The following is a 25,088-nucleotide window of genomic DNA, read 5'->3' as shown; positions in this document are numbered from 1 at the left end:
GTGGTTAAGAGTCCGCCTGCCGGGCTTCCCTGGTGGCGCAGTGGTTGAGAGTCTGCCTGCCAGTGCGGGGGACGTGGGTTCAAGCCCTGGTCTGGGAGGATCCCACATGCCGCAGAGCAACTAGGCCCGTGAGCCACAACTACTGAGCCTGCACGTCTGGAGCATATGTGCTCCACAACAAGAGAGGCCGCAATAGTGAGAGGCCCGCGCACCGCGATGAGGGGTGGCCCCCACTCGCCGCAACTAGGGAAAGCCCTCGCACAGAAACGAGGACCCAACACAGCCAAAAATAAATAAATAAATAAATAAATTTATTAAAAAAAAAAAAAAAGAGAGAACCCGCCTGCCAATGCAGGGGACACGGGTTCGAGCCCTGGTCCGGGAAGATCCCACATGCCGCAGAGCAACTAAGCCCGTGAACCACAACTACTGAGCCTGTGCTCTGCAGCCCATGTGTCACAGCTACTGAGCCCACATGCCACAACTAAGCCCGCGCGCCTAGAGCCCGTGCTCCGCGACAAGAGAAGCCACCGCAATGAGAAGCCCTCGCACGGCAACGAAGAGTAGCCCCCGCTCACCACAACTAGAGAAAGCCTGCGCGCAGCAACGAAGACCCAACACAGCCAAAAATAAATAAATAAATAAATAAAACACAGATACATTTATCTTTAGACAATCTTGGGATCTGTGAAAGTAAATAAATTATAATAGGACTTAAAGTTAAAAATCCTTTTCAGGATGCCATGAACTTCAAACATAAGCAATAACTGGAAATATTACCAACAACAGAGCAGCAACAAAATGAAAGGGTATTAACCTGTAGGCAATAAGTAGCTAACTACTATATACTCAACTGAAAAAATGCCTTATTGAAAAGTTTTGTTGTCCTAGCATTTAAAAAATTTATTTTTACAACAAGGACTTACTGTATAGCACAGGGAACTATATTCAATATCTGGTAATAACCTATAATGGAAAAGAATCTGAGAAAGAATATATATATATATATATACACATATATATATAACTTAATCACTTTGCTATACACCTGAAACATTTTAAATCAACTATACTTCAGTAAAAATTTTTAAAAAAGAAATACATGCAAAAAATTCAATTCAAAAGATAACAATAAATGGAGAAAAATAACAAAATATATTTTTGATTATAAAAGTAATACATTAATTACTTCCTGTGGTTAAAAACAAACTCAAATTCTGATAAAGTGAAAATACACCTTGACCTCATCCAAGTCGCTTTACTCAAGATAATTACTTTTATGAGTTTAATGTGTGTGCATACAGAGTCTCCTCTATGTGTTTGCATACATGTATATGTGCATGTAGCAAATATCTATCATGCTGTATCCATTGTTTCACAGATTTCTTTTTTTGCTTCATAATATGTCTGTGACATCTTTCCACTTTATTCTTTATAAATCTACTTTATTCTTTTAAACTTCTTTTTTTTCAGCTAGCATCCCACAGTGTATTGTGGTGGGTTTGGCCATTCCCCTGTTGATGATTGTTTAGATTGTTTCCATTATTTTTTGGTGTCATAGGCAATGCCTCAGTCAGCACCTATGGGCGAATCTCCATAATTACACATGTGGGCATTTCTCTAGTGTAGATACTCAGTAGAAATTCTGGGTTGAAGAGCATGTTCTTTTAACATTTGAATGGATGCTGCCACATTGTCTTCCAAAAAGGCCATGTTCATTTGTATTCTTTCAAGAGCATCTGAGGATATACAATGGACTTTAGATCCCATTTTCCTGGGACATGCACTTTTTTTTTTAAAGCAGGATCTCCACATTTAGTAAAATCACTAGTTTTTCATTATGTCATGCTAATTACTTGTGCTTCTTTAATATTATTTTTTCTTTTTCATTTTTGTATTTGCTGTTACTTAGGGAGTAGAGACACCGTACCTTCATTTGTCTGCAATGAAGGAAGGAGATTATACATTTCAGCTGATGGTAACAGATTCTTCAAGGCAGCAATCCACAGCTGTGGTCACTGTGATTGTCCAGCCTGGTAGGTGAGATGGGAAAGGGATTTAGCCCCAGAGATTAAAACAGAAATGACATCTGGGCTTCAGAGCAGCCAAATTTGGTACAAATTCCCTCAATCTTTGAACTATCAAGAAATCAGGGCTGCAGGAGCTGAATCTTAATATCAAGGCAATTTGCTTTTGTGGTTCTGAATTATGTCCTGGCTGTGTCTCCAAACCATGGCATGAGGGACAAAATGAGAGCTATCTCTAGAGTCACTTTGGGCTCTGATGCCATGCCCCACTCTGCTGCAAAGCTCTAGGGCATTCTTGAAGAGGCTGGTAGTTATGTGTGGCTTGATACTCAGATGGCTTGTGGCCAGACATTGGGGGATTAACTCCAGTTCCACTCCATGACTTTTAAGGTCTTTTAAAGAAACCAAAGCTGTACATATTAGGGAATAGTATTTCTTGCTGCCTGTAACCCCCATCTCAAACTTAGAATTTTTAACTCCTGGGTCAGGTAGGAGACTGCAGCGTTTCACCCCAGGATTCCCAAAGGACAGGGCATGCTCTAGTAGCTGCCTGAGCTGAATATGAGTAATTGGCTTAAATCAAGAAATCAGGGGATGGCAGACTGAATGTAAAGAGATAATATTTCTTCACACCGTTTCTATAATTCTAGAAAACAACAGGCCTCCGATGGCTGTCGCCGGCCCGGATCAGGAGCTGGTCTTCCCAGTGGAAAGCACCACCCTGGATGGGAGCAGGAGCAGTGATGACCATGGCATTGTTTTCTACCACTGGGAGCATGTCAGGTAGTGAGCCCATCTCATCACTGAGTGCTGGGTTCACACCCTGGATGAGTGCTAATATTACCCCTGCTCTGGAGGGTCTACATTAAACAATCAGCTTGAGATTGTTGAGGAGTCAGTATTTAAGCACATCTCTAGAAGTGGCCAGGGAACTATTGATTGGATTCTGTATCAGGTGTGGATGGACAAGATGGATGTTCCTTGACAGTGGAGAGAGGTGGAGCTGGGGCAGGTGGGCAGGGCCGTCTTGGTGTGAGGTGAGCTTCATGACAGAAGAGGTGCAGGGGAACCTGGGGTCCTCATGAGGCCCCCCAGTCTACACTCACTCAAACCATGTGCAGTGACTGTAGACAACAGAAGTGCAGAGTTCAAGGGGATTCCTTTATCCTCCAACATTTTCTGTGCTATACATGCTTAATCTCATGGAATCCTAGGTCAGTTCTTAAGAGGTAAATGATAATATTATTCCCATTTTAAAGGTGAAGAAACTGAGGCTTGCAGAGATGAGTGAGTCACAGGTGTCCGGTTGCCCAGAGCTGAGGCTCAATCCTGGGTCTTCCTGACTACAAAGCCCACGATCTTCACGACTCCGCTGTATTGAATAATTCCTCTTTTAGGAGATCAATTACCTGGCTCATTCTCTCCTCCTCCACACTCTCTCGAAAGATAACTGAAGATTTCAGCTGATTTTATTCAAAGGAGAAACAGGAATAGTTTATAAGGCTCCATTCTGATCATTTCACTGACAGTTCAATTTTAAAAAACTGAAGACTCCAAAATCCTCTTCCCAGGAATCCAGCAGCCTCTGTCTGAAATAGGCTTTAACTTGTGACTCTTACATAGAACTAGAGAATCTAAATGAATAAAAAATTATCTTAGAATTCTCTAGATGGTATATATTATTGCTGTGAAAAGAAGCATATATAAGGACACAAACAACATACCTGCCGTCGTCAGAATCCCATGCCCCCTGCCTTTTGTTAATGACTGTCCTGTTTCATAGAGGCCCCAGCACAGTGGAGATGGAAAACATCGACAAAGCTATAGCCAAAGTAAGCGGTCTTCAGGTGGGTACCTACCACTTCCGTTTAGCGGTGAAAGACCAGCAGGGACTAAGCAGCACGACCACCCTCAGCGTGACCGTGAGGAAGGGTGAGTCAAGGCAGAGGGCAGGTGGATCTGCCGGTGGAGGAGGTTGGGCCCCTTCTGCTTCTCAGTCTCACAGACCCTAAGCCAGGCCATGGTTATCCGGAAACGTTAGTGTTTGCTTATTGGCTATAGCAGATACCGAACTCTGCTTGGCCAAGCAAAGGTCACTCTTCTTCCGTCCACGTCCACAGCATTTCCTTTTGTTTGTGGAGTGTGTGTCCTAATAGCTTCATTCTCCTTCTGTGACTACTGGCAACTAAAGCCCCACGTCCTAGTGACCACGTGATGCTTTGCTTTCTCTCTTCCTTGGAAATCTAAGAGCAGAGATGGTTTCAAATTCCATGTTGTTTCTTAATATGAAATGTGTGGTCCAGTCTTATGACATGCTGCTTTATGTACTTGTCTCTTTTTTCTTTTCCGTTTGACCGTGAGCTGGTTAAAGACCTTTGTTTCAGATATTTCTGTCTCTTCCATTGGCACAGTGCTAGACTCATGGCAAATCAAAGATGTTGGTTACTTCAGTGAATGAATAAATGATTATGATGCATTGAAGATCAGTGGTGTAAAAGAGCATGGCTGGATGGGAAAATCCATTCCCCAGTATTACGGACCAGCAAGAGTGTCAGTTCATTGGGGAGGGTGGCTGAGACAAAGGCAGAAGCTCAGCCTTGAGGGATTGTATGTGTCGTGTGTCATGCCGAGGAGTTTGGACTTTATTTGCTGGGCAGTTGGGAAAGGATGAAACAATTTTATCAGCACAGTGACATCGATTTGAGTTTTTTTCAAACATTTTATTATGGAAGTTTTCAGCCGTATATAATAGTAGAGAGAGTATGGGGACACGTGCATAAAAGGGGGTGGTTGTCGTAAGTTCCAGTTTTGAAGCTCGATAGGGTCTAGATATTGTTTTTTATAGAAGGATTTTGGGGCTTACTCAATTTACTGCCAGTCTATTTCTATTCTTTCTAGCCTTTCCCTGTATCGACAATGGAATTAAGCCTCCTCAGTGCCAGATTCTCCCCACAGCCCTGAATCTTCCTTCTTCAATTTACTTAGACAAGCAAGATTTGCCACTGTTAGAGACAAAAATATTTCTGTGGCCAGATAGTGTGGACCAGTACAAAATAATCCATAGCATATTCTAAACCAAAATATTTTCATTTTCCAGACCCTGAACGTAAGTAAGATCATGATTTCTCTTTTTCAAAAAGAGAAAAAACTGTAATGATAATAGAAAACTGTCCAGCATATAGGCTGCCAAATTACAACTAGCTAAGTGCAAAAAGAACTTTAAGAAAGTCTGTATATTATCTAATGGGTATTTGGGGCAGGAAATGATGCTTTCTGGATATTTTAAATCTACATATCTGCAAGATGGAATAGTCATGGATAGTTTGTGATACACTTCTATAACAAGTGTTTTAAATCAATTTCTTTGCTTTCATTTCTGCTATATTTGACTTAGAAAATAATAGTCCTCCCAGAGCCCAGGCTGGTGGCAGACATGTTCTTGTGCTTCCCAATAACTCCATTACTTTGGATGGTTCAAAGTCTACTGATGACCAAGGAATTGTGTCCTATCTGTGGATCCGGGACGGCCAGAGTCCAGCAGCTGGAGTGAGTACTTGAAGAGAATTGCCCCTGGACCACTAATCATTACGTCTGTATTAGTTTGCTAGGGCTGCATAGCAAAATAGCATAGACGGGGTGGCTTAAACAACAGATATTTGTGTTCTTCCAGTTCTGGAGGCTGCGAAGTCCAAGATCAAGGTGCTAGCCAGTTTGGTTCCAGATGAGAGCTCTCTTCCTGGTTCTCAGACAGCTGCCTTCTTGCTGTGTCCTCACAGGGGTAGGGCAGGGGTTGCGGGTGGCGGGAGAGAGAGAGGAGAGAGGGGAGGGGAGGGGAGGGGGAGAGAGAGGGCTCTTGGGTGTTTCTTCTTATAAGGACACTAATCCTATGGGATCAGGACCCCACCCTATGACCTCATTTAACCTTAATTACCTCTTTTTTTTTTTTTTTTTTAAATTACCTCTTAATAGACCTTATCTCAAATAGAGACACATTGGGGGATTAGGGCTTCAACAGATGAGGGAACACAGCTAACTTCATAGCAATATCTCTGTTATGACCTCATCTCCCTTTCCATGGTCCCCACTAAGGTGTTTATGCTTCTAGGTTTCTTCTGAGGGCTGGAGGCAGCAGGCTGCTCTTCAGTTTAAACAAATCTGAAGTCCCTTCCGACTTTTTCCTTGCCCAGACTTTGCATAGGGTCAGAAACCATAGCCTGGAGGAACTTTGAAGCCACATCTTCTCATGGGACTCATTCTGCTCCTTAGCTCCCCCATTGTTCCTATTTTGGTCCAAATGGATTCTTTCCTTTTCCTCAACATTGTACCAGATAGGTCAATAGATCGAGGATTGCTCTTCCCATCTCCTAAGTACAGAGAATGAGATGCAGGGCTGGAAAGTGACTTGGCCAAGGTCAACTAACTCATCCTTAGTCAAACCAGATAGACCTAGGTTTTTAGCTCCTGGCAGGCCTTTTTCCCCATTAGATCACTCTCCCTCTTAGGCTGTAAATTTAGGTACATCTTCATTCCTGCTGTTGCTAAGGACTTGAGAGATGCAAATTTACTCTTGGAGATGTACTGAAGGAGTGGTCCCAGGGAAAGAACTGAAAATGCTTTATAATTTCTAAAGTAACTCTGGAATGAATACTGTTCAGCCAGTTGGTGGGTTAGCTTCTAAGTGTAATTATAACAGCTCTCTGATCAGAGCCCTTGTTATCATTTGTTACCACCCTCTTCTGTTAGCAAGTTCAGAGAGAGGGTCTGGGAGATTCTTCTCGAATTCTTTGAGCAGAGATGTTGCTACTCAGGCTCTTGGGTCATTTGAGAAGGTGAACCTGATACACCATGAGGAAACCCAAGATGAGAGCATTGTAAAACTCTTTGAAAATAAGACCCAGAAAACTCTTCAAAGAGAGCGCTTCACCCTCCGGGTCTCTGCCCTAATTTCAGTGGTTTCCCCCTCTTGTTGGGTGGAATTTGGTAATTCCTAGAGAGCCCTTGGGAAGCAGCTCGGCTCACAAAGTCCTGTCTGAGGATTGTGCCTCCTGGCGCTTTAAAAGTGGAAGAGACGCTGAGGATTACCCGGACCTTCACTAACCCACCACCTTGCTTCCTCTTCAGCCTGCCCCTTAGAATCATGCATGTGTGACAAAGACGGGACCCCGAGGTTTGGGATCAACAGAGGCCCAGGTTGGGAGCTGACTACTGAATCGTGAACTGGGTTATTTCTCAGGATGTCATGGATGGCTCTGACCACAGCATGGCCCTGCAGCTCACCAACCTGGTGGAAGGGGTCTACACTTTCCACCTGCGAGTCGCTGACGGTCAGGGCGCCTCTGATATGGACACTGCCACCGTGGAAGTGCAGCCAGGTGCGCTCACAGGCTTCCGGGCCTGGGTTTGTGGGGCTGGTCTCTGAGCGGGGGTTGGGGGGAGGGGTCAGCCTTTGGGGCTCCTTGCAGGTGACAGTGTGGGAAGCTGGGCCCACTTTGAGGTTTTCTCTGCCTGTGGTTATCGATCCCCAAACAGATCCAGCCTCCTAACTCATTAGGGAGAATTGGATCTGGCAGCAGGACTCCCTGGTCACTTTGGTTTTCCTGCCAGAAGACAAAGACCTAATGTGAGGTGGACACGAGGCCTTCATTCTTGGGAGCGCAAAGAGGGCAACTCCAGCAAGGTGGCCACACCGACCCCCGGCATAAACTGGGCCGGGCCCGCAGCGCTCGGAGACATAGTTCTCTTACCAGGCCCGAGGAGGTGTGTGAGGTCCCAGAATTTCACGTGAGCCCAGAGGCAGATTAGGCACACCTCCTTATCATCTGGAGAAAAATTAATAGACAGCAAGCTGATATAAAAGAAGGAAGAAGTACTCTCGGATAGTGGCCCCTGTGGTACTTGGAAGAATTGACCTGAGCCCTAGAACCTAAGCGTAGAAATTACACAGGGGTCATTTAAAGCTCTTTAACTATTGTGCAGGCCTTGCTCCTCCTATTATCAAGCCTAGGGTTTCCAGGTGGAAAGCCCATGTCTTCTCATTTCCCCAGACCCGAAGAAGAGCGGCCTGGTGGAGCTGATCCTGCAGGTTGGCGTTGGGCAGCTGACGGAACAGCAGAAGGACACCCTTGTGAGGCAGCTGGCGGTGCTGCTGAATGTGCTGGACTCCGACGTCAAGGTTCAGAAGATTCAGGCCCACTCGGATCTCAGGTAAGAACTGCACAGTCCAGCCTGAAGCTCGTCATTTCCTCTCTTGTTCTGTGTCTTTGCACGCATGTTTATCCCATTCATATTCTTTTTTTTTCTCCAAGGGAAGCAGTAAGGACAACATCATTATAGGTACCTTCCCACATGTCTCGGTAAATGTTTGTTGATTGAGAATGTTCTGAATGAAGGCATAGGGAACATCAGAGAGACCTGGGTTTTAGTTCTGGTATCATCAGAGGGCGTGCGCATGGTCTGGGGCACGCACGGGGGATGCTTCACAGCCAGACTTCATCCCTGCCCCGTGTTTGGGGGCTGAGACTTCTCAGTGTGAGAGGATTATGGGTTACCATTGCTGTCTTCTGAGGGTCTATAAGGTTCAACCTCTTCCTTGATTTCTTATAAGGTTTACAATTTTAATTGAGTTTTTAAAAGACTCTCATCCAACCTATGAACAGTGAAGTGGGATGAGGAGAGAGAGAGAGACAGAGAGACAGAATATGGGAATAAAAACCTACTCTTCACAGTAAATCCACCTGCCCCTTATTGTCAGCTATTCTGTTTAGGTTTGCTTTTCAGATAACTGAAATTTACTTAGAAAAATAATAAATTAAAAATACTAGTTATGTTTTTATGGAACTCTTTCTAAAATGGATCATACATTTGCCCTTTCTTATATCAAACACTGAACCAAACACATCTGAAAATCAATAAAACCAAAAGTTGTTTCTTTGAAAGATCCACAAAATCGATAAAGCTTTAGCTAGAATGACCAAGAAAAAGAGAGAAGACTCAAACTGCTGACATCTGGAATGAAAAGGGATATCACTACCAGCCTTATAGAAATGAAAAGGCTTATACTATGAACAATTATATGTCAACAAATTAGTTAACCTAAATTAAGTGGACAAAGTTCTAGAAAGTCACAACTATAAAAACTGACTCAAGAAGAAATAATACATTTTAATAGACCTATAATAAGTGAAGAGATTGAATCAAAAAACTTCCCACAAAAACTAGGACCAGATGACTTCACTAGTGAATTCTACAAAATGTTTAAAGATTTAGCACCACGGTCACAAACTCTTCCAAAACATAGAAGAGGAGGGAACACTTCCCAACTCATTCTATGAGGCCAGTTTTACTCTGATAGCAAAACTAGACAAAGATATCTCTCTCTCTCTCCCCCCTCCCCACACACACACAATTACAGACCAATATGCCTTATGAATATAGAAGCAAAAAAATTCAACAAAATATTATCTGCATCCAGCAACATATTATTTATTTTACTGCGCTATAATTGACATATAACATTGTGTAAATTTAAGGTGTACAACATGTTGATTTTGTATGTTTATATATTGCAATTGATTACCACCTAGAGTTAGCTAACACCTCTATCATGTCACAAAATTATCATTTCTTTTTTGTGGTGGGATCTAGTGCGTGTGCAAGAGATCTAGTCTCTTAGCAACATTGACTTTATAATACAGTATTGTTGTCTATAATCGCTATGCTGTGCATTAGATCTCCAGGACTTATTTATCTATTGGTTGCAAGTTTCTACCCTTAAACATCTCCCCAGTTCCTCACCCCCTACCCTCAGTCCTGGTAACCACCATTCTACTTTCTGTTTTTATGAGTTTGGCTTATTTAGATTCCACATATAACTGATATGTAGTGTTTGTCTTTCTCTGTCTGGCTTATTTCACTTAGCGTAATGCCCTCAAGGTCCATTCATGTTGTTGCAAATGGCAGGATTTCCTTCTTTCTCGTGGCTGAATAATATTCCATTATGTATATATAACACATTTTCCTTATCCGTTCATCCACTGATGGACACTTAGGTTACTTCCATATCTTGGCTATTGTGAATAATGCTGCACTAAACATGGGAGTGCATATATCTCTTCCATATCCTGTTTTCATTTCCTTTGGACATATGCCCAGGAGTGGAATTGCTGGATCCATCCAGAAATATTTAAAAGGATTATACACTATGGCCAAGTGGGATTTATCCCAGCAATGCAAGGGTGAGTAAACACATGAAAATCAGTACATATAGTAAACCATATGGACAAAAACTGTATGATCATCCTAATACACATGAAAAAGCATTTGACAAATTCTTTTTTGATAAAAACACTTGTAGGTTGAATGGTGTCTCCCCAAAAGATATGTTCTGCCCTAACCCCTAGGACCTGTGAATGTGTCCTTATTTGAAATAGTCATTGCAGATGGAATTAGTTAAGATGAGGTCATACTGGAGTAGGGTGGACCCTTAATCCAACGTGACTGTGTCCTTATAAGAAAAGAGACACAGAGACAGACACACAGGGAGCCTGCCATGTGATACTGGAGGTAGAGATTGGAGTGATGTGTCTACAAGCCACAGAACGCCAAGGATTGCCAGCAACAGCAGAAGCTAAGGGAAAGGCATGGAGCAGATTCTCCCCTGGAGCCTTCAGAGAGGATGGTCCTACCAACACCTTGATTTTGGAATTCTAGCCTCTAACACTGTGGGAGAATAAATTTCTGTTGTGTTAAGCCACCCAGTTTGTGGTACATTTTTATGGCAACATTTGGAAACTAATACAGATTTGAATAAAATCTCTCCAAAGAAAATATACAAATGCCAATAAGCACATGAAAAGATGCTCAGCATCACTAGCTATTAGGGAACTGCAAAATCACATTGAGATACCACTTCACACCCACCAGGATGGCTGTAATCCAGAAGACAGACCATAACAAATGTTGACAAGTATATGGAAAAACTGGAACACTCATACGTAGCTGGTGGGAATGTAAATGGTGTAGCCACTGGGGAAAACAGTTTGTCAGTTCCTCAAAATGCTAAATGTAGAGCTACCATACGACCCAGTCATTCTGCTCCTGGGTATATAACCAAGAGAAATGATAAACATATGTCCATACGAAATCTGGCATGTGGGAGACTCAAGAGGGAGGAGATATGGGGATATATGTATATGTATAGCTGATTCACTTTGGTATAAAGCAGAAACTAACACACCATTGTAAAGCAATTATACTCCAATAAAGATGTTAAAAAAAAGAAAAAAGAAATCTGGCACTTGAACATTCACAGTGGCATTATTCATATAGCCAAAAAGTAGATACAATCCAAATGTCACCGACTGATGAGTGGATAAATAAAATGAGATATAGTCATACAATGGAATAATATTTGGCAATTCAAAGGAGGGGGAAATACTGATATATGCTACAACTTGGATGAGCTTTGAAAACATCATGCTAAGTGAAAGAAGCCAGATGCAAAATGCCTCATATATATTCCATTTATATCAAAAGCCCAGAATAATTAAACCTACAGAGACAGAAAGTAGATTAGTGGTTGGCAGGAGCTGGGGGGCGGTATGGGGGTGACTGTTAATGGGTGTGGAGTTTCTGTGATGATGGAAATGTTCTGGAATTAGATGGTGGTGATGGTTGCACAACTTTGTGAATATACTAAAGGCCACTGAATTGTACACTTCAGAAGGGTGACTTTTGGGAGTTCCCTGGTGGCCTAGTGGTTAGGATTCTGGGCTTTCACTGCCTTGGCCCCAGGTTCAATCACTGGTTTGGGAACTGAGATCCTGCAAGCTGCACAGCACTGCCAAAAAAAAAAAAAAAAAGGTGACTTTTTATTGTAAGTGTATTATATCTCAACAAAAAGGTAAAAATGAAGATGTGTCTGAAAGTTCTAATTCTGTTTGTGGTTATGTCTGCTTGTGCACACATATACATTGCTCCTTTTATCCAAAGGTCTATCTATCATCTGCTGAGCTCTGGGACCAAAGAGCCTTTATTTGTGAATAGAAACCGATCAATCCCTTGGCCCTCAGAATACACCCCTATGTCCTTGCCAAGCGGCAGAGCTGTGGCCGTCTGTCTTCTCAGCCCCACAGGTCAGATGGCTGGAGTGGACGTGTCACATTGGTCACTGAGTAACCGTGCGGCTGGCCTCTCTCTCTGTCTCCTCTGCAGCACCGTGATTGTGTTTTATGTACAGACTGGGCCACCTTTCAAGGTCCTCAAAGCTGCGGAAGTGGCCCGAGATCTGCACAGGCGGCTCTCAAAGGAAAAGGCTGATTTCTTGCTTTTCAAAGTCTTGAGGATTGACACAGCAGGTATGTCCCCTATCAGAAATACTCTTTTTTATTTTTATTTTTAAAGTTCAAGTAATGTAAATACCTAATTGTTGTATATTCAGAATTGGATTCCACTGGACTAGACATCCCATCCAATTAAATGCAATGGGAGTCTTATAGAAACATACGTAACTACCCAGGTTAAAGGAAAAGATTTTTCGGAGGAGGTGAAATTTGATTTGGTTCCTATATGGCGGGACAGTAGCCAGGTCTCATAGTCTTTTTTGACTTAAGTAGGAATGACGTTCAATATTTCATCATCTTTCCAATTTCTCCATGTCAACCCCTACGGGAATATTCTAAAAGAATCAGATTTGCTGATCGTGGCTATGTTTTACTGGCACAAAAAGAGGACATGTGGACATCTTTGCTTTAGCATCCAGGGATTTGTTTTGCATTTATTTCTCCAGCTGGTTTCCTGCAACATACATTTGCCAACTATGCTTTGTCTTTGAGAGAAACTGGAGAAAAACAACAGTTATGGTCTGTTTTTAAAACCATATTCTTTCATACTGGTCATTGTCAGAGATTTCATACTTAGATGGTCAGAACAGTATTAAAAGGTAAGTGTTATTGGTTGGAAAAGCCATGTTTATATAATTTATTGACCTGGGACATCGTGCCTTAGGTTGTGAACATGGTGTTATGTAGACTCTTGGAAATTTAAGATAGCTTTTAAGTGCCCTCCAGTGGCACCGCTTTTCTTAGTGGCTTGCCTGCCGCCTCTTCCTGGCACCAAACTCATTCATATGTGTGGAAGGAAATGTGGTCTTTATCCCAGGTCTCTGTCCCCACCTTCCAAGGAACATGAATCCCTTATTATGTTAAAGGGGTCATTTCATAGACACTGGGGCCTGTGATACCATTTGGGGAGTAAAATTTAATTTGTTTCAGATGTATACCTATCCACAATTGACTTTCTTTGTAATATGGAGTAAATTAATTTTTTAAGAACTCCTTCTTTTCTAGCTACAAAAGTAATATTTATTTATTGTAGGAAATTTGGAATATCCAAGAAGACAAAAAAATTAGAATAATCCTTTAGATGCTAGAGTCTAGAATTCCCACCATCCGAAGATAACTTTTGTTAATATTTTGATGTTTTTCCTTCTAGTTCCCCCGTCTCTAGAAACACGTAATACAATCAGGATAATTTGATATATAATTTTTTAATCTGGTATTTAACTTCAAATCATATTATGATCATTTTCTCGAATCTTTTAAAATTCATCCCTCAATAACATATTCATGACCTCACAGTACTCCATCCTAGATATGTTCCACAACTTATACAACCAATCCTCTACTCACAGACCGTCAGGTTGATTTTAAATAATGCTGCAATGTAGATAAATCTTTGTGCACATCCCCAGTCGTTTTCACTGGATAAATTCTTAGAATTTCTCTTTCTTAAGCCAAAGGGTGCTACGTTTCTGCTACATGATTAAGGCTTTTGTTTCACAGTGCAGGTGTTGGCATATTTCTGCCATTTGCTTCCAGATGAGATTGTCGATTCGAGAGACTTTCCCTGGGACCCCTGTTCATAGTGTAGGAGTCTCTTGATTCAACGAGATGCCTCTGTTCAGGGTCTATGCTATGAAAAGACACAGCTGAAGCCAGGGAGCCCCTTTTCTCCATGGTGACCTCTGCCCCACTCGCCTCCTTGCAGGGTGCCTCCTGAAGTGTTCTGGCCATGGTCACTGTGACCCCATCACAAAGCGCTGCATTTGCTCGCAGTTGTGGATGGAGAACCTGATCCAGCGTTATATCCAGGATGGGGAAAGCAACTGTGGTGAGTCCTGGTGTGCTGGTGGCTTTGGGTGAGGAGCCTTCAGACAAATCATTCTGAACTGTCAGAAAGATCTGCCTAGCTTTGCATCTGTAAATTCAACCCTTTTCTCACCCGAAGCCAAGCGAACGAGCTCACGTGGTGATGGGTTAAGATCCCCCCACAGTTCACCTTGGTGGTGTGTTTAAGGCTTTTCGTAAAACTTCCCGATGCGGAGATTCACCTTGGCAGAGCAGATTTGGCTAACCATCGCTGGCATTGCTGAGAAGGTTGCTTTGGGCTACCTGGTCCCCATTTCCAGATTGCACCTGCCTTGGCTTGAGCTGAGTATGACCTTCTGGTGAAGTGGTCCCTGGTGTGGACCCGGCTGCAATCAGATGAACAAGAAAACTGGCCCATTCTTCCAGGCTGTCTGCCCAAGCAGGCACCAGAAATTGGAACCACCTCCTCAGCTGGCCAAGCTGGTGCCCTTAAGTCTCTTCTGAGGAGGGAACTGTATTTCAATGCCAGTCTATTCCTAAGAGTAATTTTGTTTTCTTGGGGATGTAGATGGACATAATTGGCCGAAAAATTAGGACGAGCTGACTGCCAAATTATGTTCCCACTCTCTACTACATAAAAATTTGAAAATAGCCAGCCCTTGGATTGTTATTCCAAGGAGCATGTATAACATTTAATAGAGGTAAACCTTTTGTCTTTGCTCCATTGGTTTCTCTCTTCCTGAGTTGCTGGTGCAGAACTTTTTACCTTGGATTTCCACAAGGTGTGGGGGAAGTGAAGATCAGGTAGCTTCTGAGCGGCTGTCTGGCTCTGTGAAAAGCATCTTCATGTCATAGGCGACCATACAAATACTTTACTTGCTTTATTCAAACCAGGCCAGAGCTAGTTTTGAGGTTCTGTGATTCTGGAATGAATATTTTGATGTGACTTTCATGGATGTTTAAGAGGCCTTACTTCTTAACTGATGAATTTATTTTTTCAGATTATTCTGTTCTCAGGTCAGTGTGAAATATGTGCTCCATGAGGTCCCTGAACCAGTTGGATGAAAGTCGGGTGGTTTTAAGTTGTTCTTGATTTATTTGTATTTCACCCTGCTTAAGCTCTCGACCAGCCTGGCGAGGTGGTAGCAGCACCGCAGATGGCTTTGCTTGTAAGGACTCAGAAATATTCATTGTGAGTCATTGAAATAAAGCTGTTTTGCAAATGGTATGTAACATGTCCACTCTGGTTTTCTTGTTTTTCAGAGTGGAGTGTATTCTATGTGACAACATTGGCTCTAACTATTGTCGTGCTAACAGGGGGTTTAACTTGGCTTTGCATCTGCTGCTGCAAGAGGTACCTGGCACGCTTACTTATGTCTTTGAAATAAAGACGCAACATTGAAGGTGATATGACAGTTTTAGCGGCTTTTGCTCGGGTTTGTGAAGCTGCTGAACTGTTTGACAGTCACTCTTTTTATGAAGAGAAACTCGACTTTAAAAGTACTTTATAATGCATTCTCCCCCACGAGGCTTATGTGCCTTTTTTTCATTGCAGCTCTCATATTTTCTAGAAGATTCAGTGATTCTGTATCAAATCTAATGCTCTTTTCTATCAGTGTCGCATTATGTTCACTAGAACAGTACCTAAGTGGCCTGACTAATCCGCCCTCGGTAGAGAAAGGAGTTATAGAAGTAGACTGATCCAAACGGTAGATTTACATTATTTTACGTATGTGAAGCAACAATCTAATCTACCTGAATTCTATTTCATAAATGCAAAACTTTAAGCGAAGTGAATACTATCACCAAAGAGAGGTTTTGCTTTAGATTTTTCCTTCTTCTTTTTTCCCATGGAGCTGACCGCTGAGAAGCCCCAGAGCCGCCTAGTTGTCCGAACCTTCCATAACCACATGCTTGACCCTCTATAAGGAGATTTGTAGGAACAGTGATTACTCAAGTCCTTAGAAGACAGCATTGGGTCCACTTTTCCTATATGGAACTCTATAAATGCTCTCCAAAGAAGACATGATAAAAAGAAATAATGGTTATACCATAATAATAGTTATTTTTCAGAGATCACTTATCAATTTTTTTAGTTTTATTTGTGGTTATTTTCCCAAAGGTAGGCCTGGTGAAAGGGAGCACAGACATTTAGAGGCCTCCATCCCATTAAGTTTTCCCAGAACCATCTGGGATGATGGTCACCTTGCTGTGCTTGGCTTTAAAAATTCTGCAGCTTTGTGACATTTGTATCCAGTAGATGAGGATGATGATGATGAGAGTGATTGACTGTGAGCATTTATTAAGTATCTGCCATTGTGATGAATGGTTCTAAGTGCTTTCTGTGTATTATCTTATTTAGTCCTCCTATCTACCCTATGAGAAAGGGACTATTCTTACTCCCATTTTACAGGTGGGAACATGGAATCACAGAGGTAACAAAAAAATGATCTCAAAGTCACCCCGAGAGTAAACCCAGGGTTAGAGGCCCATGCTGTTAATCACCAAGCTGTCAGAAAATTGCCTTTGTTTGTTCTCTACATATCTTACCGTAGTGTTGATGTGTATTTTCAAATTATCCCCTGAAGCATAGGATGAGGTACATAGGATCAGCCCAGTTGTTTTTATATGTTGACTGAGTTCTTGCTTATTCCTTTGGGGGAATTTATTATAATTTCTGTTGTTTTTTTTCTGATTGCCAGTTACATCATCTTTTTCATTCCTGCCTCTTTGGACGTCTCAGAATAGTATAGGTTCAGGGGAAGACTTGCTAATCCAGGTTTTTATGAGGAAGGAATGACTCATGGAGAAAAGCTTGCTAGGCCAACACACAGGTATTGAGAGTTTCTGGGAAGGTCCCTGGCACCTCAGCCTGAGGATTAGGTGAGAGCCTGCAGTTAGGAGGGTGATAGCAGTAGGGCCGTTCTTACTCTGACATGTGTTTCTTCAAGATGCACGATGTACCCCAGACTCACCAAACTCAGATCTGGCTGTGTATGCATATCCTTAATAAAGGATGCCAGTTAATAGAACGTAATAAATTCTAAAGGCAAAACATTTCCTTTGGTGTCCTCCACGTGTTTTAAATCCTGGATCCTAGTTACCCTTTCTGAGAATCTGAGTTGACCTTTTCTTTGTTCTTTTCAGACGAAAAAGGACTAAAATAAGGAAAAAAACAAAGTACACAATCCTGGATAACATGGATGACCAGGAAAGAATGGAGCTGAGGCCCAAATATGGTAAGGCAGCCTCCAAGATGATTTCCTGGTGCCTTTCCATTATTTGATCCAGGTGTCTGAGAGTCACCGTAGGTGAAGGGAGAACAGCAGGCTGGAGTGGGCGCTTTAACCGGGGAGGAAGAGCGAGGCTGGGATTCTGTGAAGAAAATCAACCTACTTCGATCCCGGGGATATGCTACCTGGGAGGCGATAGTTGTATTATACACGCAATGAAATCTTGGCAAAGTGCTTTGAGGCATGAATGGGTGAGGGATAGGAAATGCCTATTATTGGTCGAAACAAATGACCCCAGGAAGAAGACTGCTTTTCAAACAAGTGTCCCCAGTGCCTGGCTTTTCTCTACTCATGGTTGGAGGGTGGGGCCTGTGATGCTGTTTCACCCTGGCTCATCTCTGACCGCTGTTCCCTTTAGGTCTGCCACCCACAAAATGCCGCAAAATAACATTTGGAATTCAAAACCAAACATTTTTCAGCATCTGCATTAGCTAATCAGCCATGTGTATAGATGGACACAAAAGCTTTTACAAAAAATTGACTTTGTTCACAGCATGAATTGATCCCCATGCTGAGAACTACCTCTTGCCCACCTCAGTTAACTCTCTGATTCTCACTTATTAACTCTTGGAGACTAAAGGAACCTTCTCTGGCCCTCTGAGGCTGCTTAGCACTGATTCTATGGACTTGTCATAATTCTGGATTGATGACTAAACTGATTCTTACAGAGGGCTGTAGTCACTTTCGAAGTTGTGAGATGCAGAACGTTGTCCACGGCAAATGTCACGTATCTACCCTCTGCACAGACCCTGAGTTAGGCCCTGGAGATGGGGAGGAGAATGAAGCACAGGGCCTGCCTTGGGGCACTCAGAGCCCAGGGGAGGATAATTACACCAGAGTCAGGGTCCTACAGAAGCCGGACGATGCCCTGTAGGAACATAGGGGCCAGAATGACTGAGCATGTATGGAGAGTGTGGTTCGGGCCTTTGGCAGGGGAAGCTTCTCAGGAAATCCACATAATAGCATGCATTTATCAAGTGCTCACCATCTGTATTACATAATTAATATCAGAGGTGTTATAAAGAGACTTTGCACCTAAGAGCTCAAAGTGCTTTTGGGTGCATTGTCTCACCCACCTGCCTCCTAAAATACACTCCCCGCTTCTGACAGTCTTGTTTCTACTCACAGTGCCCCTGTGCTCCTCATTACCAGGCTCTAAACCTCAGACACTGGTGCTTGGTCCAGGATGCCTTGTCCCCACTCCAGCCACTCCGTCTTGCCTAATCTCTTGCCGTCTTTCCTCATCGTTCTCACCACCACCCTAGTTCAGACCCTTGTGATCTCACCTGTGGACTAATAGTAACAACAGTAATAGTTAGCAGGTACTTAATGTTTACTATGTAGGAGGTACCATTCTATGCACTTTACCACTGAATTCCGATCCTGCCAACAGCTCTATGATTATACCCATTTTACAGAAAGGGAAACTGAGGCACAGAAAAGTTCAGCAACTTGCCCAAGTAACAGAGCTAGTAGGCGCCAAAGGCAGGTGGGACAGGCCGTCTGCTCCAGAGCCTGGGCTCCCTTCCTCCATGCTGTGCTGCTCCGTGTGTGTGGCTGGCTCTCCAGTTACTCCTCTTTCTTCCTTCTGTCCTGCCACTGGGTTTTAGTAATATCTTAAAACAACATTTTAATCGTGTCACTCTTTTGCTAGTAGGACAAAATCCAAACTTCATGGCTTCCCTTGGATTCATGTGCTTTTCTATGAGGTCCCAGCCTCTGTTTTTTTTTTGCATTTCCTACGTGAATCATTTGCTGCAGACTGCTTTCTGCAAATATTTCTGGATGCCTCCGCATACTCCATGCTCCTCCACTGTCCTCCTGTCCAAACCCTTCACTCTCTTCAAATCCCATCCTGTGTGAACCATCCCTGAAGCTTATAAGTATGCGCTTATCTCTTCTTGATTCATGTAAAATTTATTTTTAAAACTTTCTTGCCTGTCCTGAACCCTCATCTCGTCTTTGTCTTACATCCTTAGCTAGACACTATAAATTCTTTGAGAGTAGGGGTCACATACCTATCTCTTCTCTTATTTTAACTCCCAGCAATCAAATATTCTACTAAAAATATTTGATGGGAACAAGTGGTAAAATCGTAATGGTTTTCATTTACTGAGTGCTTACTAAGTGGTAAATGCCGGCAAGAGCTTTACATGCAGGAGTTCACTTAACCCTCACCATAAACCCGTGGAGTCAATGCTTTGTTATCTCCTAATTTAATAGATGAGGAGACTGAAAGCCCAGAGAGGTTAGGTACCTTGCCCAGGGTCACACAGCTGGTGAGTGACAAAGCTTGGGCTCAAGCTCAGCAGTGATTCCAAAGCCCCTGTTAATACTCACTAGGAAACCCCAACCGCCTGCTGCATTGTGAGTGATCGTTTTGCATGTGCAGCGCGCATGGCTCCGTGCATGGGACCAGAATGATGGACAGCTGAGAGGGAAAATGCCCTTCGCCCCAAGATGCATCTGTCTGCTTCTCCCTAGGTATTAAGCACCGAAGCACAGAACACAACTCCAGCCTGATGGTGTCTGAGTCTGAGTTTGACAGTGATCAGGACACAATCTTCAGCCGAGAGAGGATGGAGCGAGGGAATCCAAAGGTTTCCGTGAATGGATCCATCAGAAACGGAGCTTGCTTCAGCTATTGCTCAAAGGACAGATAATGGAGCGGTTGTGAAATGGAAGGACGCCCACAGGAATCCTTTAATCCAGGACAGTCAATGGGAGTTAAAAACAAAACTAACTCTTGTTAGAATAGCGTGTTCCCATCCTTTCACACTGGGCTGGAGGTGTGTCCCCGTATTTTAAAAGACCTGTCTTCCTGGGGTTTTTGAGACACAAACCAAAACAAAAACATTGCTCTTTTAACTGAGATGCTTGTCAATGGGAATAAAGGTTGGGTAAGACGCTAAGGTATATACTTAAAAGAGTTTTGTGTTTTTGTAGCTGGCACAGTGTTGTGTTCCTATGTTAAGAGAAGGATTAACCTGTTTCTATCTGCAGACCCTTGTGGAGGATGAGTTCAACATGATGTAAAGAGGGCCAATTTCTCTTAGGAGCTGTGATTGCCTTTAAAGACGACTTTCCAAGCGTGGTTTCTGTCGTAGGACCCTTGGAGTCCGAGGGCTGTGTGTCTATATATACATATATATGAGATACTTTATCGGAGGAATGGCTTGTCCTCTGTCCAGCAAGTTTTCTGTGCTGAAGAGACACCCATACAGAGCCCAGCTCTCCTGTTTTCGCTCCTCCGCTACGGCCAACCGCCACTTCTGTGCTCTCTCTAGAGAGCAGCTCTTGGAAGTTCGAGAGCTAAATAAGAATTGTATTCTGAGGACTGGAGGCAACAGAGAGGGAGGTGGGGTTTGCTGACTTGTAGGTTGAAGGTTGAAGGTAGCATTTTAGCGTGTTTCACCTTTTCTTTCTCCGAAAAACGAGCCACACCGAGGCCTCTCTCAGCCCCAGTTTACATGAAACACAGGAAAAAAGATGATTAATTCCTTAGACATTTATTGAGTATGTGCTATAGGCCATGCATTTGGACCTCTATCAGTAGGAATAAAGACTCAGCAACTTTGTAATATATACAGTCGGGCCTCCGTGTCCACGGATGCAGGACCCGTAGGGATGTGGGCCCCACGGATGCAGAGGTGGGAGGGTGGGGGAGGGCCGACTGTATTCCCAGACTCTGAAATACAATCAGTCTTAATGAGGATGGTGTGCTTATGATACTCGGCCCCTACAGGTACTTTCCCGAATAACTTGACATAGATATCCACTTCATATGTTTAAAAATATATTTATTAAACCATTTTCTACTAAATATCTTATTTTAAATATGTGAAAAAAAAATTAAAGCATCCCCAACTACAGAGCAGCACCCCAGAGCAAGGACTTGGAGTTAATTGTAGCCTGACAAGTTGGTTAGCTGATGATCGTTCCCCATCCGCCCATGGTCCTGAGGCTGGAGGCCTGGGTGGTGCCCTTGGCATTCTTTGTGGAGAGATTAGAATCAGAGGTGGGGCCCGTCACAGACAAGCGTGACCACACCTAAGCAATATTCTGTTGCACAAGCTTCTGTCACACGAGGGGAAAACTAGGATTGCTTTGCTATGACTAAGTGGAGAAGCAAAGTGATTAAACTGTCAGGTTTAAATCATCAGGACAGGACAATAGAGAAAACAGTTCCCATGGGCCTTTGAAAAAAATTAAGCTTTCTGCTGCTTTTGTTCTTGCCGCTAATATTCATCCTCATGAGACCGTCTTATTTTTAATTATTCTACTTTATAGGGAATGGCAAAAAAAAAAGTAAAAAGCACAGGAGTGTGATTTTATTTTTAAAATAATTTCTCTGCTTATGTCTACACTATCTGTATAGCCAGCCGGTTCAATACTATCGATGGTGTTAGAAGGAAAATGTGATGCTTTTTACATGAATATTTAGCTTCATACACTTAAAATCTGCCCTACCCAATGGCCAGGGTTATGTTATTTTTGTGCACAACTGGAAATTTCTGGCACAGAGGATGGCAGCCTCAATATGAGGTCAGTAGAGCACAATGATGGAGAAGGGAGTGATCATCTGTTACGTGCTATGTACATAATACACGTATTTTACATACTCCATTAATCCTTACAGTCATCCTGGAAAAGTAGATATTATTCTCATGTTGCACATAATGAAGGCCCAGAGAGTTTAAGTAACTTGCTCAAGGTCACGGCCAATTAGTGGTGGATCTAGGAATCGAATGCAAATTTTGTAAGCTGCAAAGTCCGTGGATTCCACCCTCCTCCCCTACACAAAGAACTCCCACCTCCAAGTGTTGGAGGGCAAATTCTGGTGGACCTTTTGGACCACTTGGAAGTTCTGTTCCTAGGACCAAGGATTCCCTTTGTGAAGAAAGCAAAAGACAAAGGGAGAGAAGCCTGCCTCATCTCTTCTGTTGGATCACCCCCAGGGCCACCCCTCCAGGTCACTCCTCCTTTTCTGTCTCCAGCCCAGCTGGTCTGATCTTTCCACCACAGATGGATCTTGAATCTATGGTGGAGCGGAAATAAAGACCACACCAGTGATCAGAAAGTGGGTCCTCTCTTGTCATCAGAGGAGCAGAGCGCGAGGTGGAATGGCAGCCAACATTCTTCTCTTGTGCACTTTGCATTAAGGGCCTTGGGAAGATGAAGCTCACTAGGAGCTCAGGATAGATGAGAAAAGCGGGGCCCGAGAATGTGGGAGAGAGCATTGGTAGGGCTCACAGGCTGACAAGATTCTTAGCTGCTTTGGCTGAAGTCTTGGTTTTAGTTTTTTTAATGTTATCTTTTTCCCATGTATTGACAACGTATCATTTCCAATATAACACTATTAAACATATATGCTGATCTGAATAAAGGTGTCTGTATTCTCTGTAACGCCTCCTTGTTGTTGTGGAGGATGGGAATACTTATTCTTAACGCTTCTGTGTGGAGGGATTTCCCTGGAGTAGGAGGCAGCAGGCTGGTCCACGACCTGTTTTTGTGCAGCCGGTGAGCTAAGAATGGTGCTTACATTTTCAAATGGTTGAAAAAAAATATCATATTCTGTGACACGTGAAACTCACATGGAATTCAGATGTCAGTGTCCATAAATAAAGTCTTACTGGAACACAGGCACACTCATTCATTCCTTTGTGCTACAACAATAGAGGTGAGTAGTTTCAACAGAGACTGTGTCCCAAGCCTAAAATATCTACTCTCTGAACCCTTACAGAAAAAATTTGCTGGAGCCTAGAGTAGCACCCCTGGCTCCCTCCTCCCCATGGGGGACAGGATATGGGGAGGCACTGAGAGTGCTCAGTGCTGCCTGTCTTCTCTCCCCTGCTTAGATTCGACTGCCTGCTGGCTGCCAAAACAGTACATTCCCCTGGTTTCTCTGACATTAATGGGTAGTCTACCCTTTGCTGGAAAATGCCTTCAGCTGGGGGAGGTGCAAGTTAGATTAAGGGGTGTGTGTGCTTAAACTACAGCCCCTAATATAGTTTCCATCATTCGTGTGACTCTTGCATGGAAAAATTGGTGAAATTGGTATAAAGATCTTATGAACGGTATGTATTTCCTGGTTTTGATATTGTGTTAGTTATGTAAGATGTTAAGCTCTGGGAGAAGCTAGGTGAAGGGTACACAGGAATCTATTACTTTTGCAACTTCCTGTGAACTTACAATTACACTGTGCCCTCTGTATCCGCAGATGCAGAACCACGGATTCGAAGGGCCGATTGTACAGTGCTATTTTACATCAGGGACTTGAGCATGGGTGGATTTTGGGACCCATGGGGGTACTGGAACCAATCTCCCACGGATACTGAGGGACAACTGTATTTAAAAATAAAAAGTCAAAAGATTTTGAGGGGAAACATACAGATTCATGATTAATCGCGAAACACTAGAAGCGTTTCCATTAGTCAGGAACAAGTTTTTTAAAAAGGCAAAACCATCATTTCTCCTACTAAATGGTCCACAGAGCCTCCCTTTTTGAGATGAGCTTAGCGAACAGCCAAGCTTCCTTTATTTGAAGCCTACATGGTGAGAGTTACTACCTCTGTTCTCCTGAAGATGAGCCCAGAGTTGCAGTGCTGAGTCTTAGCACAACAGGAAAAAGCACATAGCCTTATATAATCTGACAGAACATCTGAAAAACGTCCTTGTCCACTAAACCACCGGGACAGTGGTGTTGTCTGTGGTCTAAATTGTGGCTACTCCTTCCTGGTTAGCTGATAAAATGGATGGATTATAGGTAAATTTACAGACCACCAATTTCCAAATCCATTTCCACTCATTTATAAATAGTGCACAAATAGAATATCCCTGTAGCCTTTCAACACTCAGACCATGCAGGACCTGTTCTTTTTCCAGACAGGTTTCCCATACTTGATAAATGAAAACCACACTAATTTGCTTTTTAAATTTGTTGCAAGCTAAATCAGAGATAAAGCAGCTGTAACAGGTGAAAATTTCCTGTTAGAAATAGTAGGAAGATGAAAATACACTTGCTTCTAAGCAGAGGCCTAGGCCAAGCATTGAACAAACCCACAAATTGAGAGTATAAAAAATGAACAGACTTCAATTAAATAGAGTCGGGCGACCAGAAGGGGGAGCTCTCACACCCTGTGATGATAGTAAAGCCCAACAGGAAGAAGGGAGACTTCTCTTTCCTGGTAAGGACTCAGCCAATGAAAAGTCACGAAGTTTTTAATTATAACCCTCCCAACTTCCCTTTCCTCCCTATAAAAGTGTTCTCCTTCCCTTGCTGGGTGTGGGTTTGCAAGTGGCTTGCCGTGGTTGGCACTGTTTTGCAATTCTCTGCCGATACCAAATAAACCCATTTTGCTGGAGAAATATTTGGGAGTCTGTTTGTTTCAGGTCAACAAGAGGTAAGCGGATCGTTTCTCCTGGTAACAAAGTAATTTTAAAAATCAAAAGCAGGTTAAGAGAAATGCATGCAATAAGTGGAATGACAAAGGGAGATGTGTATTCTTTCTTCCAGAGAAAACCTTACCTTTGTTCAAGGCTTACTGATACAATTTGGATTCAATGAGGCCACGTGAAACTTCTTAGAATATAAATGAACACTGGATGAAAATATAAGATAT

The 25,088-nt window shown here is 42.9% G+C and overlaps 1 protein-coding gene across 3 annotated transcripts in view; it reads left to right on the top strand.

Moving 5' to 3' along the window:
* The window catches only part of KIAA0319 (KIAA0319 ortholog), a 75,832-nt gene extending 52,842 nt beyond the window's left edge, over positions 1–22,990 (top strand). For all 3 annotated transcript variants that reach the window (XM_036870692.1, XM_036870691.1, XM_036870690.1), the window contains 11 exons: positions 1,913–2,036; positions 2,678–2,810; positions 3,811–3,959; positions 5,422–5,573; positions 7,261–7,399; positions 8,072–8,231; positions 12,240–12,382; positions 14,073–14,195; positions 15,437–15,527; positions 17,321–17,412; positions 19,951–22,990. In XM_036870692.1, the coding sequence (XP_036726587.1) occupies positions 1,913–2,036; positions 2,678–2,810; positions 3,811–3,959; positions 5,422–5,573; positions 7,261–7,399; positions 8,072–8,231; positions 12,240–12,382; positions 14,073–14,195; positions 15,437–15,527; positions 17,321–17,412; positions 19,951–20,129 (1,485 nt within the window). In that variant the 3' untranslated portion in view covers positions 20,130–22,990. The remainder of the gene's footprint in view (positions 1–1,912; positions 2,037–2,677; positions 2,811–3,810; positions 3,960–5,421; positions 5,574–7,260; positions 7,400–8,071; positions 8,232–12,239; positions 12,383–14,072; positions 14,196–15,436; positions 15,528–17,320; positions 17,413–19,950) is intronic.
* The last annotated feature ends 2,098 nt before the right edge of the window (positions 22,991–25,088 follow it).

The sequence above is a fragment of the Balaenoptera musculus genome, chromosome 11 (assembly GCF_009873245.2).
Source record: "Balaenoptera musculus isolate JJ_BM4_2016_0621 chromosome 11, mBalMus1.pri.v3, whole genome shotgun sequence".
Lineage (NCBI taxonomy): Eukaryota > Metazoa > Chordata > Mammalia > Artiodactyla > Balaenopteridae > Balaenoptera > Balaenoptera musculus.
The sequence above is the reverse complement of the archived record's forward strand: the minus strand, read 5'-3'. Positions and strand labels throughout refer to the sequence as shown.